The sequence below is a fragment of the Panulirus ornatus genome, chromosome 3 (genome assembly GCF_036320965.1).
Source record: "Panulirus ornatus isolate Po-2019 chromosome 3, ASM3632096v1, whole genome shotgun sequence".
NCBI classification, from domain to species: Eukaryota; Metazoa; Arthropoda; class Malacostraca; order Decapoda; family Palinuridae; genus Panulirus; species Panulirus ornatus.
The window spans coordinates 3,269,642-3,286,602 of record NC_092226.1 but is presented as its reverse complement, the minus strand read 5'-3'; the positions used below and the strand labels follow the sequence as shown (position 1 = coordinate 3,286,602).

General features: G+C 40.0%; 1 protein-coding gene across 3 annotated transcripts in view; it reads left to right on the top strand.

Annotated features, from left to right (window-relative positions):
- LOC139760043 (uncharacterized) overlaps positions 1–16,961 on the top strand; it is a 300,444-nt gene that overhangs the window by 62,929 nt on the left and 220,554 nt on the right. For 2 of the 3 annotated variants that reach the window (XM_071682799.1, XM_071682788.1), the window contains exons 2-4: positions 3,064–3,177; positions 4,889–5,038; positions 12,050–14,245. In XM_071682799.1, coding sequence (XP_071538900.1) covers positions 3,112–3,177; positions 4,889–5,038; positions 12,050–14,245 — 2,412 coding nt within the window. In that variant the 5' untranslated portion in view covers positions 3,064–3,111. The remainder of the gene's footprint in view (positions 1–3,063; positions 3,178–4,888; positions 5,039–12,049; positions 14,246–16,961) is intronic. The other variant, XM_071682807.1, reaches the window with a different exon arrangement.

The window sequence follows — 16,961 nt, the reverse complement described above, 5'->3', positions numbered from 1 at the left end:
TGACTTACTTCCCAGGCCCTCAGTGGGAGCCAATCACTCTCCTCTCTTCCTACTCATACACATGCCTTACACCCTTGATAAAAACTTCTCTGCTTCTGGCAGCTTACTTCCCACACCATATGCTCTAAGGACCTTCCACAAAGCATATCTACCAACCCTATCATATGTATTCTCCAGATCCATAAATGCTTCATACAAATCCATTTGTTTTTCTAAGCATTTCACACACATTCTTCAAAGCAAACACCTGATCCACACATCCTTTACCATTTCTGAAACCACACTGCTGTTCCCCAATCTGATGCTCTGTACATACCTTTACCCTCTCAATCAATACTCTCCCATACATTTTTCCAGGAATACTCGACAAACTTATGGCTCTGTAGTTTGAACACTCACCTTTATCCCCTTTGCCTTTGTACAGTGGCATTATACATGCATTCTGCCAATCCTCAGGCACTTCACTATGATCCATACTTACACTGAATATCCTTACCAACCAATCAACAATACAGTCATCCCTGTTCATATTGATTTCAGCAGCAATACCCTCCAAACCCACCGCCTTGCCAGATTTCATCTAATGCAAGGCTTTCACTATATCTTTTCTCTTCACCAAACCACTCTCCCTGACTCTCTCACTTTGCCTCACCACCTCGAACAAAACACCGTACATCTGCATTCTATCATCAAATATATTCAACAAACTTTCAAAATACTCACTCCATCTCCTCACTTCATCACTACCTGTTGTCACTTCCCCCATTTCCCCCTTCACTGATGTTCCCATTTCTTCTCTTGTCTTACGCACATTATTTACCTCCTTCCAAAACATCCTTTTACTCTCCCAGAAGTTTAATGGTACTCTCTCACCCCAACTCTTATTTGCCCTCTCATTTGCACCTTTCTCTTGACCTCATGCCACTTTCTCTTATACATCTCCCAGTTATTTACACTCCTTCCTTGCTGTTATTGTCCAAACACCTCTCTTTTCTCTTTCACCAACAACTTTACTTCTTCATCCCACCTCTCACTACTATTTCTAATGTGCCCACCTCCCACCTTTCTCATGCCACATGCATCTCTTGTACATGCCATCACTGCTTCCCTAAATACATCCCATTTCTCACCCACTCCCCTCACTTCATTTCCTCTCACCTTTTGTTATTGTACGCTCAATCTCTCATGGCACTTTCTCACACAAGTCTCCTTTCCAAGCTCACTTACTCTCACCACTCTCTTCTCCCCAACATTCTCTTTTCTTTTTTGAAAACCTCTACAAATCTTCACCTCTACCTCCACAAGATAGTAATCATACATCCCACCAGCTGCCCGTCTCAGCACATTAAGATCCAAAAGTATCTCTTCTACATGCTTACCAATAACCACATAGTCTAATAATACCCTTTGACCATCTCTCCTACTCACATATGTATACTTGAGTATATCTCTTTTTAAACCAGGTATTCCCAAGCACCAGTCTTTTTTCAGCACAAATCTACAAGCTTTTCACTATTTCCATTCACAGCACTGAATACCCCATGTACACCAATTGTGCTCTCAACTACCACATTAGTCACCTTTGCATTTAAATCACCCATCACTAATACCCGGTCTCATGCAGCAAAACTGCTAGCACACTCACTCTGCTGCTTTCAAGACACTTGCCTTTCAAGATCTTTCTTCTCATGACCAGGTTCATAAGCCCCAACAATCACCTATCTCTCTCCATCCACTTTCAGTTTTATCCACATCAATCTAGAATCTACTTCCTTACACTCTATCACACACTTTCTCAACCCCTACTTCAGGAGTAGTGTTGCTACTTCTTTAGCTCTTGTTCTCTCACCAACCTATCTTTACTCCCATGACTACCAAACTATTCTTCCCCTTTACCATTAAGCTTTGTTTCACTCAGCCAGAACATCCACTATTGATAAACAGATAAAATTCAAGCTTTACATGACTACTTTGTTTGAAGAAAACATCAAGTAATGATGATGTATCACTAATCAAGTAATTATAATATATCATTCTCTTTGGTTTTAGTATGATGACTGATAAACTGTTATAGGAGATTTTCAGTTTTTCTGATACAGTCTATGAACTTGTGTTTCCATGACTTTTCCTTTAGAATTCAAAGTCCCAAAATCTATCTTTTCATTTGAAAAATTGAAATCCCCCATTATAAGCCACTTAACAGATATTCAAGAGTTGAGTGATGCCTCTAGACTGATATTTACGCATTGAGTTCAGTGCTTCAGTTTTAGTGTTGCACAATGAACATATTAGTAGCTAAGGTAGCACTGCATGTGATTTCTCCCCAATATAAGTCATCATTTAGCCATGCCAATAAGAGCACATTTTCGAGAGTTTTTTAGGAATGAAACTGATCAGCATTTAGGTAGATTTAAAGGACCAGACAGATGATCCTGAATTATTTGATCATCATGATCAGTCTTCAAATAATGTGGAGAGTGATTTTATGGACAATGACTCTTTCAACATTGAAAGTTGATTAAGATGAGGTAGAAGAATATTTTGTAGAAATTTTGAAGGCACTGTTGCCAGTGCCCCCTGACCTTGACAACACTACATCAGACTAATGGGGCTTGTAATTTTACATATATTTATGATTTTGTTTTGAAAAATGATCAATGAGTTACACTTATTATAGCAAGAAAAGACTTCTATATAAAGTAGAACATGATATTGGATAAAATGAAATATGATATAGGCATGTTTTGCCCATGCCATGTTGGCTTGGGGGAAGGGGACTGATGGACATTTTTTGATATTTTTTTTTACTTTTATGACTTTTCTGTGTATTTGATCTTGTATTTAAGTAAAATTTTGCCGTGCAGTTATTGTTGGTTCTTAATTTCTTTCTCATTTCATGAGACATTGTAAGGTTCTTGTTTTTCCTTAATGCTAAGTTTAGAGTATTGTTATCCTTGGTAGGTTTATTTGTTAATTAGTGAAAGGATTCTTGTGCAAATTTTTCTTTCTTTTATGATCCTGTTTAATTGTCATTATCATATAACCCCAGGACCCCTTTTCCAGATGTTCCTGCAGCTTTAAGGCTGCACTGCAATTAGTAGCAGGGAAAGAATGGACTCCTTCGGATTGAAAAGTTCTCTGATGAGATTATACTCCAGCGATACAACCTGGTCGAAGGTGACTTTTCATTCACAGCATAACCACAGATAGGGAGAGTCTAATGATGCCATCCCTTGTGATTAACATATGATTCCTCTTGTATTATAAAGATTTACTTTAAGGATTTCTTCATAGTCTTTTATAATAGAATATTAAGTCCTTCCATTTGTTTAGATATTTGTTTTTAGATATATGTAAGGATACCCTATCTGTCTGTTGATCTATATCTCTGATGCCTGTTCCAATTGGAACTCCTTCAAAGGGGTGGTCACAGCAACAGAGTCTCCATGACTAAAGAACTCTGGTGCCGTTTCTTAGCCTTTAGTGCCACACCCTTAACAGGCCACTGGCAGAAGGCAACTCTAGCCCAGTATTTGTGGAGGCTCCTACCTAATGTTCGTAATCACTATTTCTATCTAATGCTCCTTACTTCTACTTAATGTTTCTACCTAATGCTCCGGCCTAAATATCCCTACATAATACTTTTATCTACTTCTACCATTTTGTCAAAAGGCAGGGCTAGCATATAGTGCTCACTGCAGGAAAATCTAGAGTAACGAAGAATAAGCTGTGTGAGTTGTGTTGACAAGGAGAGATCGTATGTTTGTAAACAGAATGCCCGTAGTCCATATGTTAGTGAGGTAGAAAAAAAAGACAGGTACCTGGGTCAGAGGAGTGCAACTTGACAACCACTAAAGTGCTGGCTCACTATGCCAATATCACTAACCCTCCTGATACCTAGGCGGGTAGTACTGGTAATATACCTCCCTGGTCGTCAGCTTCCTACATACAATACCCTATGTATGATTTAATCTGTTCTTTCTTTTGCCCACTTTTTTTTTTTACACACCCCAACTCTATAATATTTCTTACATAGTACATATTTTTTCAACCAGAAAAATTTCCATATTTGTTTATGACAATATTAAGGTACATCTAGGTTTTTCCACATTAACGCATGGAGAGTGTTTACCTGATTTTGAATTTAGATTTCTAGAACTGGCACAAAACAGAGATTAGTTGTTTTATGTTTAAAGGACTGATATACAGTTGCCTCAGTCATATGGGATAAATCATGACCTCTATCTGAGGCCTTCCTCTATGTCCTAGTTTATTTCCTTGCTGATGTTCTTTTCTATCCATGGTTTACTTTTGGAGGCATTTATTAGACCATTATCCTGTTTTACACACTTTTGTTGCTTTCTTCTGTTCTTTTGGAGACGGTTATTATTTTTATGACAGACTTCCTTTCTTATTCCCATTGTGTGTAACCTGTATATCACGGGGAGGCTACTTTTTGTGCAATAGTTGCTCCTGAGCTACACTGCATTAACTGTTTTCATTTACCTGTCTGTTTCTCTCTCTCTATTTGTATATATCACCGGTTCCTCATTTCTCTTGGAACTCCCATCTGGTGGGGAGGAGACGGTATGATAAAAAAGTTTCTTAAGCTGCTTTATCTCCAAACACTTTCCTAGCATGATTCATTACACTTTCACCTTACACTTTTTGGGATATTCCCCCTGATCTACACTTTACTTATCCCTCTCATATTTTTGTAGTGCTGGAAGGCTGTTGCTGTCTGCTTTCTGGTTTTTGCAACATGTTTGTTCTTTTACATGAGTCCTTTAGCTGTTATAACATGAAGGTGTAATGTACACAGGAATTCATTATTACTGTACTCTACATTTTGTGAAACATTTATTAAAATAAAGAATTTTCTTCACAGGTATTTCCAGACAAGTTATCAGCAATGGCAGGTAGAGCTCATCAAGCATCAGCTGTTCCTTCCTCTGTTAGATGCCCGCTCTCTCAGGATTCTGATTCTGATGATGTAGACAGTGGTGAACTTTGGAATCACAGGCGACTACAGCAGCAGGTTGGCTTTCATTTTCAGTATCATGTTAGAATTGTACTGATGTCTTTACAGTAATCTTAGGAACATCAGTACTTGATGGCCATGCATTTTCCTGTACCCTTATTATATACTTTTATTCAGAGCAAAAGCAGGATGGAAAATGAGGAATCATATTGCTAATATCTAAACCATAATGCTAATGGCCAATCTTCCTTTCATTCATCATTGGTAATTTGACATTAGAAACATTTCTTCCTTCTCCTGGACTTGACAATGATTGGAAGAAAAAATACGACTCTGTAAATGGAGACAAGGGCATTGCTTAGAAATTGTGGAATATTACGTCTCATGTGCCCTTATGAAGGTGTATGTTGGTTCTTTTCTCTCATTCTGCCAGTGTGCTTGTGGCACCATATTTCTAGTGTCATAGATTTCAGAAGAAATGGCAGGTCTAAAATATGATAGTGTGGTATTTAAAAACCAATGCAAGTAGGTGATCATTGGAAATTAGCTACAAACTGTATAATCAGAGGTTATCTTTTTGGATTGGACACTACTGCTAGATGGCAGTATCTCGCATTGCTCCAGTGGGTACCAGAAGTACCAGTAATTGTTCAGCTTTGCTCTGTCCCTTATGCCTGTAACTGCTGCAGATGGTCAAGCAAGTGGCTTTGATTGTGGGTGTTTTAGCTATTTTCAGTCAAACCCCAATATCCCAGAAAATGCATGTTCTCATCCCAAAGCTTGTCTTCTCATTTATATTCTTTAGCATGAGAAATGCTCTGAAGATCATTGAGAGCACAGAACATAGATTTTTCTTTGTAGATGATTCTTATTGGTTTGGTCAAGATTCTCGTAAGTTTTTCTTTTGGTGTGAGTCAGATTAAAAGTTGTCAGTCATATTCTAACTAATTTTTCATGTCAGACTGTGACTAAGAGAACGTGTAGGATACCAGAAATCCGTAATCTAGCAGCTTTAGTTATAGTTCCTACCTTTTTGAAGTTATGAGACTTTTTATTTTCTATTGTTGCACAGGTAGAATATAATTTTTTTAAGATTTTTGGGACCAAACAATATGCAGATTTTGGATTCATATGGATTTTAGAAATACATGTACCATATGGGGACAGATTGTGGTCTGAATACATCATAACATTAGCAGAGTTTTGTACATTAATGCAGGTTCTTATGAATATGCAAATATGGACTATATAAAGTTTTGATAAACTTCTGCTGAACCGAAATTTCCTGGAAACACACTCTGATTTAGTAGTAATATAAATGCACTGGACCATGGATTTTGGGAGTTTGCAGGTTATAGGAAAGGAATTTCAAAGGTACTAGTTGGTAAGCAATCACCAACCAGGGAGGTATATAACTGATTTTACCAGCCTGGGTGTTGAAAATGTTAGTGATGGATGATGAGTAGTGACCCAGCACTTCATTGGTTGTCAAGATGCACTCTTTGACCTAGATTGCTGTCTTTTCTTTCTTACTCACCCATGCATGGACTGTTGGCATTCTGTCCACAAAAACATACAATTTCTCCTTGCCGCACATAACGCTTGACAACTCTTGACTCGTACAACTCATTCTGCATAACTCTTTCCTGCAGTGAGTGCTATGTGTTAGTCCTGCTTTTTGGCAAAATGGTAGGAACCACAGATAAAATTAGTAGGTAGTTACATTAAACTAGAGCATTAGAAACATTGTGTTGGAGTAGTAAGTAGGGACATTAATAGGAGTATTAGGTAGATGTAGTAGGTTAAAACATTTGGCAGAAGCATTAGGGAGACACATTAAGTAGAAGTAGTTGGTAGGAACTTTAGGTAGAAACCTCTGAAGATGCTGCACTAGTGGCCTGTTCAAGATGAGGCACTGAAAGCTAAAAGTAGTGCTGAAGTTCAGTTAAGGAGACTTTTGCCATGGCCACCCTCATAAGGGAGTTCCTAGTGGGAATGGTCATCAGAGATATAGATGGATGGATAGATAGATTTTCAGTGTTCTAGCAATACCTGATGTTCAGTAGGTCACCATGTACCTGTAAGGTAGAGCTCTTTTTCTTTCATATATATCTGATTTTTCCTCCTTTTGTAAGGTTGCATTAGGAACACACAAAGAAAGGCTGCATTCTCTCACGTCCTTTTTCTAGCTGTCATGTGCAAAGCAACAAAATCACAGCCTCTTGTCCATAGAAATGGAACACGATGAGTTCCCAAGTGCACTTTTGTGTAATAATCACATCCTCAGGGGAGATACAAGAAAGAAATACAAGTCAGTTGATATACAACGAAGAGCATGTTGATCCCTGTATACCACATTATTCCAATTCACTCTATCCTATGCATGCCTTTTACCCTCCTGCAAGGTCAAGCCCTTGCCATTCTGAATCTTTTTCAGTCCATCCTTCCATCTTCAATGATGTTTTCCCCTTCTCCTTGTACCCTCCACCTCTGATGCACATACCTGTCAACTTCCCCTCACTCAGTCTGCCCATATGTCCAAACCATTTCAGCACATGATCTTCAGTTCTCTCACCCACAATCTTCTTAATGCTACACCTCTCTCTGACCATATTTGTACTTACTCGCTCATGTTTTCAAACATTTCATTTCCCACATCACCACCCTCCCCAACACCTTCCATATCTATAGCCCATGCCTTGCATCTATACAACATCATTAGGACTACTGTACCTTCAAGCATACCCATTTTCATCTTTCTTTTCTCCTCATCTACTATATGACACACTACTCCCTCCATGGTTCCAATTATTGTCATGTCCACTCTAAGGTATCTAAAACACATCACTTCTTCCAAATTTTCTCCATCAAACTCACACCCCAACCAATTTGCTCCTCTACCCTGCTACACCTAATGACACTGCTTATATACACTTTTGCTCACAACTTCTTCCTCTCACACACATTCCCAAACTTAGTCACCATCTTCTGCTGTTTCTCACATGCATCTGCCACCAGTCCTGTGTTAACAGCAAACAACTGATTTGCTTCAGAGATCAGCCACCCCTTGTAGATTGCCTAGTCACCCCTTTCCAAGACCTTTGCATTTGCTTCCCTCACCACTTCATCCATAAACAAGTTAAACAGCCATGGTGACATTACACACCCCTGCTACAAACCTACCTTCACCTGGAACTACTCAGTCTCCTCTCTTCATACTCATACACATGCCTTACAGTCTTAATAAAAATTTCTCACTGCCTCCAGTAGCTATCCCTTTTCCACCATATATCCATAAGATCTTCCATAAGGCATCTCTACCAACCCTGTGATGTGCTTTCTCCATATCTATAAATGCTATATACAAATCCTGCTTTTTCTCATAGTATTTTTCACACACACACTCTTCAAAGCAAACATATGATCCACAAATCCTCTTCCACTTCTGAAACCACTTTTTTCTTCCTCAGTCTGATGCTCTGTACATGTCTTCACCCTCTCAATCACCACTCTCCCGTAGAACTTACCAGGTAAGCTCAACAATCATAAACCTCTGTATTTCGAACATTCACCTTTCCCTTGCCCTTATACAGTGACACTATACATACATTCTTCAGGCATGTCACCATCATTGTCTTTCCAATAACTATGACGTGGGACATTTCAAAAGACAGGTTTTTCAGCTCCTCCAAAGTTCATAGATACTTTCCCTTGTCTTTTCTTTATCCGTTTCATGATTTTCTGTATATTTCAGTAAAAGCCCGGCCTTGATGTGGACTTTTGCTCATGACTGGAGCCTTCAACATAATAAAAAGATTTCTTTACCAAACTGCTTTCTATGACCCTCTCGCTTTGCAGACCTTGCTAACCCAAACACCATATATCTGCCACCCTCTTATCAAAAACATTTAACAGTCCTTCAAAATACTTGCTTCATCTCTTCCTCATCTCCCCTGTTACATTATCCCCATTTGCCCCTCTCACTGGTTTTCCATTTTTTCTCTATGTTTTTCTGTCACTGTTACCCTCCTTCCAAAACATCTTATTCTCCCAGAAATTTACCGATAATTGCTCTCCCTAACTCTCATATGCACTTTTTTCCAACCCTTGCATCTTTCTCTTGATTGCCTGATGAAAGGGTCTCATAGGTGAGTCAGTTGTTGTTTGTTGATGATACAGCACTGGTGGCAGGTTTGGTTTAGAAACTGCAGAAACTGGTGACTGAGTTTGTGTGTATGAAAGAAGGAAGTTGAGAATATATGTTAATAAAAGCAAGGTTATTAAGCCTAGCAGGTTGAGGAACAGGTTAGATGAGGGTGTGTGAGTTTCAGTGGAGAAAAATTGAAGGAAATGAAGTGTTTTTAGATACCTAGGACATGGCAGCAAATGGAACCATAGAAAGGTGAGTCATGGTATGGATGAGGGAGTAAAGGTTCTGGGAGCACTGAAGAGGGCAAAAATTGTTTTCTTTGAAGGTAAAGTAGGCCCAACAATATCATATGGATGTGAGGAGGATAGATGTATTAGAAATGAAATGTTTGAGGACAATATGTCACGTGAGGTGTTTTGATGGAGTAAGTAAGTAATAGAGTGGTAAGAGAGAGTTGTGGAGTAAAGAAATTGCGTGTTTGAGAGACTTGAAGACAGTGTTCTGAAATGATTTGGACTTATTTATGAAGAGAATGAGTGAGGAAACGTTGATGGAGAGAATGAGCAAGGAAAGGTCGACAAAGAAGATACATGTGTCAGATGGAGTGAACAAGGAAACTAGTGAGACCAAATTGGAATGAAAAAGATTTTGAGTGACTGGGGCCAGAACATGCAGGTGGATGAAGGGTGTGAATGGGATAGAGTGAATTGTAATGATGTGGTATACAGAAGTTGATGTGCTGTCATTGGACTTAACAAGGACATGTGAAGCAGATGGGGTGAACCAAGGAAAGGTCTGTGGGGTCTGGTTTTGGACAGATAGATGTAGTTTTCATGCATTGCACATGACAACTAGAGAATGGATATGAGCAAAAGTGGCTTTTTTTCATCTGTTCCCGGTGCTACCTCAGTAATGCAAGAAACAGTGATCAAGCATGAAAAATACATAATTTTTGTTTTTTAGAAAAAAGATCTCTTTTGAATGGTAAGATAGATAACTAATAGATTTTTTTTATCTATCTATTCATTATTTTATTTTGCTTTGCCGCTGTCTCCCACATTAGCGAGATAGCGCAGGGAAACAGACGAAAGAATGGCCCAACCCACCCACATACACATGTATATACATACACGTCCACACACGCAAATATACATACCTATACATCTCAGCGTATACATATATATACACACACAGACATATACATATATACACATGTACATAATTCATGCTCTCTGCCTTTATTCATTCCCATCACCACCCTGCCACACATGAAATAACAACCTCCTCCCCCCTCATGTGCGCGAGGTAGCGCTAGGAAGACAGCAAAGGCCCCATTCGTTCACACTCAGTCCTAGCTGTCATGTAATAATGCACCAAAACCACAGCTCCCTTTCCACATCCAGGCCCCACAGAACTTTCCATGATTTACCCCAGACGCTTCACATGCCCTGGTTCAATCCATTGACAGCACTTCGACCCCGGTATACCACATCGTTCCAATTCACTCTATTCCTTGCACGCCTTTCACCCTCCTGCATGTTCAGGCCCCAGTTACTCAAAATCTTTTCCACTCCATCTTTCCACCTCCAATCTGGTCTCCCACTTCTCGTTCCCTCCACCTCTGACACATATATCCTCTTGGTCAATCTTTCCTCACTCATTCTCTCCATGTGACCAAACCATTTCAAAACACCCTCTTCTGCTCTCTCAACCACACTCTTTTTATTACCACACATCTCTCTTACCCTATTATTACTTACTCGATCAAACCACCTCACACCACGTATTGTCCTCAAACATCTCATTTCCAGCACATCCACCCTCCTCCGCACAACTCTGTCAGTAGATTTTTTATATATTAAGATTTATTGCACTGATGGTGCATTAGATATATAGATTAGCTCTAGTCTTTGGGTTATACAGCAGTTTTGCCTCCTATGTTCATCCTTTTGTGTGTAAATAATTGGAGTAGAAAATGTTCTTTTATGAAATGATGGCTTTGCAATGAAAAGTATGAACAGTTTTCAAAAGCATACTGAAAAACATCATAAATCTACCATTGTTTTGTTATGATAGAGTGAGGGTATCATGCTGTAGAGTCTGGCATGGACAAGTTTGTTGGGATCTCTCCTCTCATAGCAGTGAGAGGGATGAACATGGTGATCTGTTTTGTTTCCAGTCACTTTTTGTCACACTTAGCTTATATTTCTCCTGTGAGCACAGTTTTATTGGTGAATAAGATGAATGAATCTTACACTAAGCTGCATTTTACATAGATTTCATGCTTTTTATTGTCATATAATCTCTTCAGAATTTAAATCCTATAGTTTATGTAAAAGTTCAGATGCACTGTGATGTAATTAGTAGAAATGGGGCCACTGTATATGATTGGATTGTTTTTTCATGTAATCTTTTGTCCAAGTATTGGACAAGGGCATAATAGCATCAGTACCCACAGCTTAACTTGTCACTGCTGAGAGCCCATTTCTTTTTGTAATGACTGTCTCTTTTGAATAGCATTAATCCATTTATGCATAGATCAGGAAGTAAGTGTAGCAAGGATGGTATAATGCCCCTGATGTAGCAAGTTTCATGAGTCTATGCTAACAGGGTCACCAATGCTTCTGCAGCTGTGACATATGATTGTTCACAAAGCTTAGGTCTGCTTGCATCTCCTTGCTTATAGTGTCGGTAGTGGACACATTTGCTAGAATTGGTAACCTCTGGATGTGTATTATATTTCATGAACTTGTTAAGAATGCTTCATATAATACTGAGGAAGTGAGAATATCCTCACCTGAAAAGTTTTTGAATTCCTTTAGATTATTTAGGGATGAGATGTTTCAGGGAATTCATATTTAACTTTGACAGAATTTTGGATTATTTTTCATCTTGATTTTTTCCTCTGTGCTTATCAGGTTGGGTATCTGAACTTGAATGGAGGTTACAGTGGAGGATTGTCACCCCAGCCATCATCAAGTGCAGAATGTGAGCGTCATGTGAGTCCTCAGGACCCCAATCTCTCATCAGCTGCGAGATATTCACCACCACCCCCATACAGTAGCCCAATGGCTGGAATAGAAGCATCCCTAGAACATCCTGATTCCCCAATGGAAGACCTTTCACATACTAGCTCTCTTCCAAGCCTTCCAACTAGTGTGAGCAGTAGTATTACTAGTGCTACAGAAAGTCTTGTTGTGTCTGAATCTCACAGACTGCCACCCTCCTCAGTAGGGTGCTCAGGAAGCAGAGGTAGTAACTTAGTTTCTGCTAACAGTTTGTTTTCTTCACAACCAGTTTTACCTCACTCACAACCAAGGTGGCCATCACCAGATGTGATATCTGATGATGATGATGATGATGATGATGATGATGATGATACTGTAAGTCCAACATTGAGTGAAAGTGTATGGGCCAAACAGAAAAGATTAGCAATGAGCAATATTGTTGGTTCTCAACCTGGCCCTAGTGGACTTCAGGGTGTATCTCGGGCCAGTACTAGTAGTTTCCAGGGTATACCACAGCCTGGTTCAAGTGGCCTTCATACTGTATTGCAACCATGTTCTAGTGGTATTCAAACTATTTCTCAGCCTGGGACAAGTGGCCTTGTGGCTGTGCCACAGCCAAGTCCCAGTCATCGGATTCTCCCTCGACATCAGAGATCAAAGTCTTCAGATAGTGATGCTGATGGGAGTAATGATTCTCGAGAGAGTTTACCACAGCTCAGTTCATCGCCTGGACCCTCTAGTATTAGAAGTCGATTAGGTCGACTTAGTGATGGTGAAGCAGAGGCACTTACTGGTATTGCATCTGGCTGTGAGGCTAGCAGTAGTGTCAGGGGTCATATAACTCCTTTAGGGTCACCAAGCACACCTGCAGATAATTGCATTGTATCATCATCTACTGGACATATTGACTCTATACCCCCTACACCTGCAGAATTTCAAGGCAATGATGTGTCAGGGCCTAGCAGCCCAGTTTCTCCAAGTTTGGCTAGTGTTGCTATACTTGATTCAACTGTTGACTCCACTAGTGGTCGAGGGATAATGGATTCAGTAGACCAGTCTTCTGATGATGAATCTGAGGAAGATAATCTTGCCCCAACAGGACAGATGCAGTTACCAGTAATGGATGATGAGGGAGATGAAATATCAACATCAGAAGTTGGTTTACAGCACAGTGATGACAGTCAAGATGTTGCACTACTTGTTAGTCCTCAAGGGATGTTCACAAGTGGAAGAGCTAGTGCCAACCGATTCATAGAGCAGTTATCCCTTTCTCTCTCACATTTTTCTGGTAATTCTCTTGATGCAAGTTTACCTGGAGTGGAAAGTGGGCAGCGTTCTCCTCCAAACACTCCCCCTCCACCTCCTGATCCAGGGCCTTACCTTGATGATCCACTAGCTATCCCAGGATCCAGCAGGGCATCACTCCCATGTACATCAAAGACTACCAGTAGACATGTCAGTACACCTGCAGACCCAAGTAAAGGTCAGCCATCAACTTCAAGTTCACACAGTATAACAGATCCGGTATCAGTGCTTGGAAGTAGTCTGCCACTGTTGGATATTGCTTCTGGATTGCCTGGATGTAGTACAGCATCTGACACTGATCACTTGAGTGATGGAGGTGGGTCTGGGGAACTAGAAAGTGCTTCAGTAAGGCTTGAAGATGACTCAGGAGGACTAGAAAGTGCATCAGGAGAATTGGAACCTCTTGTGTCCCTTGCTAACAGTGCAACTAATGCTATTGTTGCAGATAATGTGGCTGGTAACTCAGGGACCCAAGATTTTGATCAGTTGAGTCAGTCTTATGTGCTTGAGCTAAATGATGAGAGCTCAGTTGGTAGCGAAGATGGTTTAAGTTCAGGCTCCCATGGTAAGGATGATATCTCTGATAGGGGACATAATCAGAGAAGCTTCAACGATCTAGCTGCCAGTCACCAGTCTTTGCTTGACCCAAGAGAACTGTCAGGAGGATCCTTAAACAATTCACTCAGTCTAAACACAGCATCATCTGAACAAAATAGGGCTATAGAAACAGGCGTGGCCATGCCAGGATCCTCCCAGCAAACTTCACTAGCACAGCACTTACTACCTTCTCAACCAGATCAGGTCAGTAGATTGAATTTACTTGTTTTGTTTTATCATTTTATTCACAGTCACCTGAAAGTGGATGTTTGAGATGTTGCCAAAATTCTATTTGTTCAGGATTTTAAAACTTTACCTTAAAAGCTTGGATCATTTACAGAGAAGGTGATGATTTATGATAGTAAAGTAATAGCATTTTGATTTATTGTAGTTTTGATAATACCTTCAGATAGAATTGGTTTTTAGTTAATGTACTCATCAGAGTTTAGGCAGGTGCAGTTGGACCATGATATGGAAAGCCCTGATACCCATATAACATGTCAGCATTATTTGACTTCCATCTTTTAGGTTCCTGAAACAAATCATCAGGTTCAGATATATACTCCTAAAGGACATTTCTTTGGCCCATGAAAATTTTTTATGGTGCTCTAGGCCCTTAAGTCTCAACTGTTTCCATCTGTGGAAAGGAGTGGAGGTATAGGAAATAATCTCAAGGATTACCTGCTTAGCTTGTTTCATCTAGGGATTCTGTCTGTCACATTGCTTTACAGCAGTGCATTGTTCAGGAATCAGACACACTCATCTTACTATAGGAATATGAGACAAGAGGTTAATCACTCCAAGTCTCACTAGAGTCATCATGCTGTCAGCTGCAGTTTTCTGAATGTGGATTTCCTTATGATTAGCTTAGTTGATATCTGTTGTCCTGTGTCAGCAGCTGATTGCCTGAGCTTCAAGATGAATGTTGGACTAGTCATTAGAATGTTGACTAAGGTATTTGTTTTCCTTCAGAACTAGCTGCATTGCTGCAAGGCATTTACCCTGAAAACAGTATGTAGTACTTTAAAGAGTAATAGGAGTATTAGGTTTATATGAGAATCATATGAGGCGGTTGGAGCCACAGTGATAAACCAGCTTACCACTCAATATTGAGATTAAAGTTCCAGAATATCCACCACATGCTTCTGTAACTGGTCAGATGGTAAGACAATGAATGTTCATCAATGTGTAAGGGTGAAAAGTGTGTGGTGGATGTTTTAGAGCTTCTGTCTCAACATCAGTGGTCCCTTGATTCATCACCCTGGCTCTGAGTGTCTCATATGTGAAATTACACCAGTCAGTAGCCAGCCAGTTCCTACCATGGATTGTTCCCTTTTCAGATTTTTTTTTTTAAAGTTAGCATGGGATATTTCACAGATAGACTGAATAATTGATTTCTTTTCTTTTCAAGGCCAGATGTTTGGTGTCCAGATTTTCCTTTTAATTAGTTTAGTTTCCAGTATATCCACAACCCTCTATGCATTAACTGTGAAAGTGTTTGCAAGTTTATCAGTGAATCTGTTGGTATTCATGGACTGACAAGATCCAGTAACTTTTTAATAGTTTTTATATAAGAAAGGCAGGTTTTAAAGATTGAAAGCAGTTTCACTTCAAGACAGTGTCTGATGAGAATGAGATATTCCCTGGGAATTTTCAGGTTAGGACTCAGCCAGCCTTCTGTATTTTTTTAGAAGATTTATCTATTATACTTTGTCGCTGTCTCCCACGTTAGCGAGGTAGCGCAAGGAAAGAGACAAAAGAATTGCCCAACCCACCCACATACACATGTATGTACATACATGTTCACACACAGCACATATACATACCTATACATCTCACCATATACATATATATACACACACAGACATATACATATATACACATGTACATAATTCATACTGTCTGCCCTTATTCATTCCCGTCGCCACCCCACCACACATGAAATGACAATCCCCTCCCCCCGCATGTGCGCGAGGTAGCACTAGGAAAAGACAACAAAGGCCCCATTCGTTCACACTCAGTCTCTAGCTGTCATGTATAATGCACCGAAACCACAGCTCCCTTTCCACATCCAGGCCCCACAAAACTTTCCATGGTTTACTCCAGATGCTTCATATGCCATGGTTCAATCCATTGACAGCACGTCAACCCCAGTATACCACATCGTTCCAATTCACTCTATTCCGTGCATGCCTTTCACCCTCCTGTATGTTCAGGCCCTGATCACTCAAAATCTTTTTCACTCCATCTTTCCACCTCCAATTTGGTCTCCCACTTCTCCTCGTTCCCTCCACCTCTGACACATATATCCTCTTTGTCAATCTTTCCTCACTCATTCTCTCCATGTGACCAAACCATTTCAAAACACCCCCTTCTGCTCTCTCAACTACACTCTTTTTATTTCCACACATCTCCCTTACCCTATTATTACTTACTCGATCAAACCACCTCACACCACATGTTGTCCTCAAACATCTCATTTCCAGCACATCCACCCTCCTCCGCACAACTCTATCTATAGCCCATGCCTTGCAACCATATAACATTGTTGGAACCACTATTCATTCAAACATACCCATTTTTGCTTTCTAAGATAACGTTCTCAACTTCCACATATTTTTCAACGCTCCAAGAACTTTCGCCCCCTCCCCCACCCTATGATTCACTTCCACTTCCATGGTTCCATCCGCTGCCAAATCCACTCCCAGATATCTAAAACACTTCACTTCCTCCAGTTTTTCTCCATTCAAATTTACCTCCCAATTGACTTATCCCTCAACCCTACTGTACCTAATAACCTTGCTCTTATTCACATTTACTCGCAGCTTTATTCTTTCACACACATTACCAAACTCAGTCACTACCTTCTGCAGTTTCTCAACCGAATCAGTCTCAAGCGCTGTATCATCAGCGAACAACA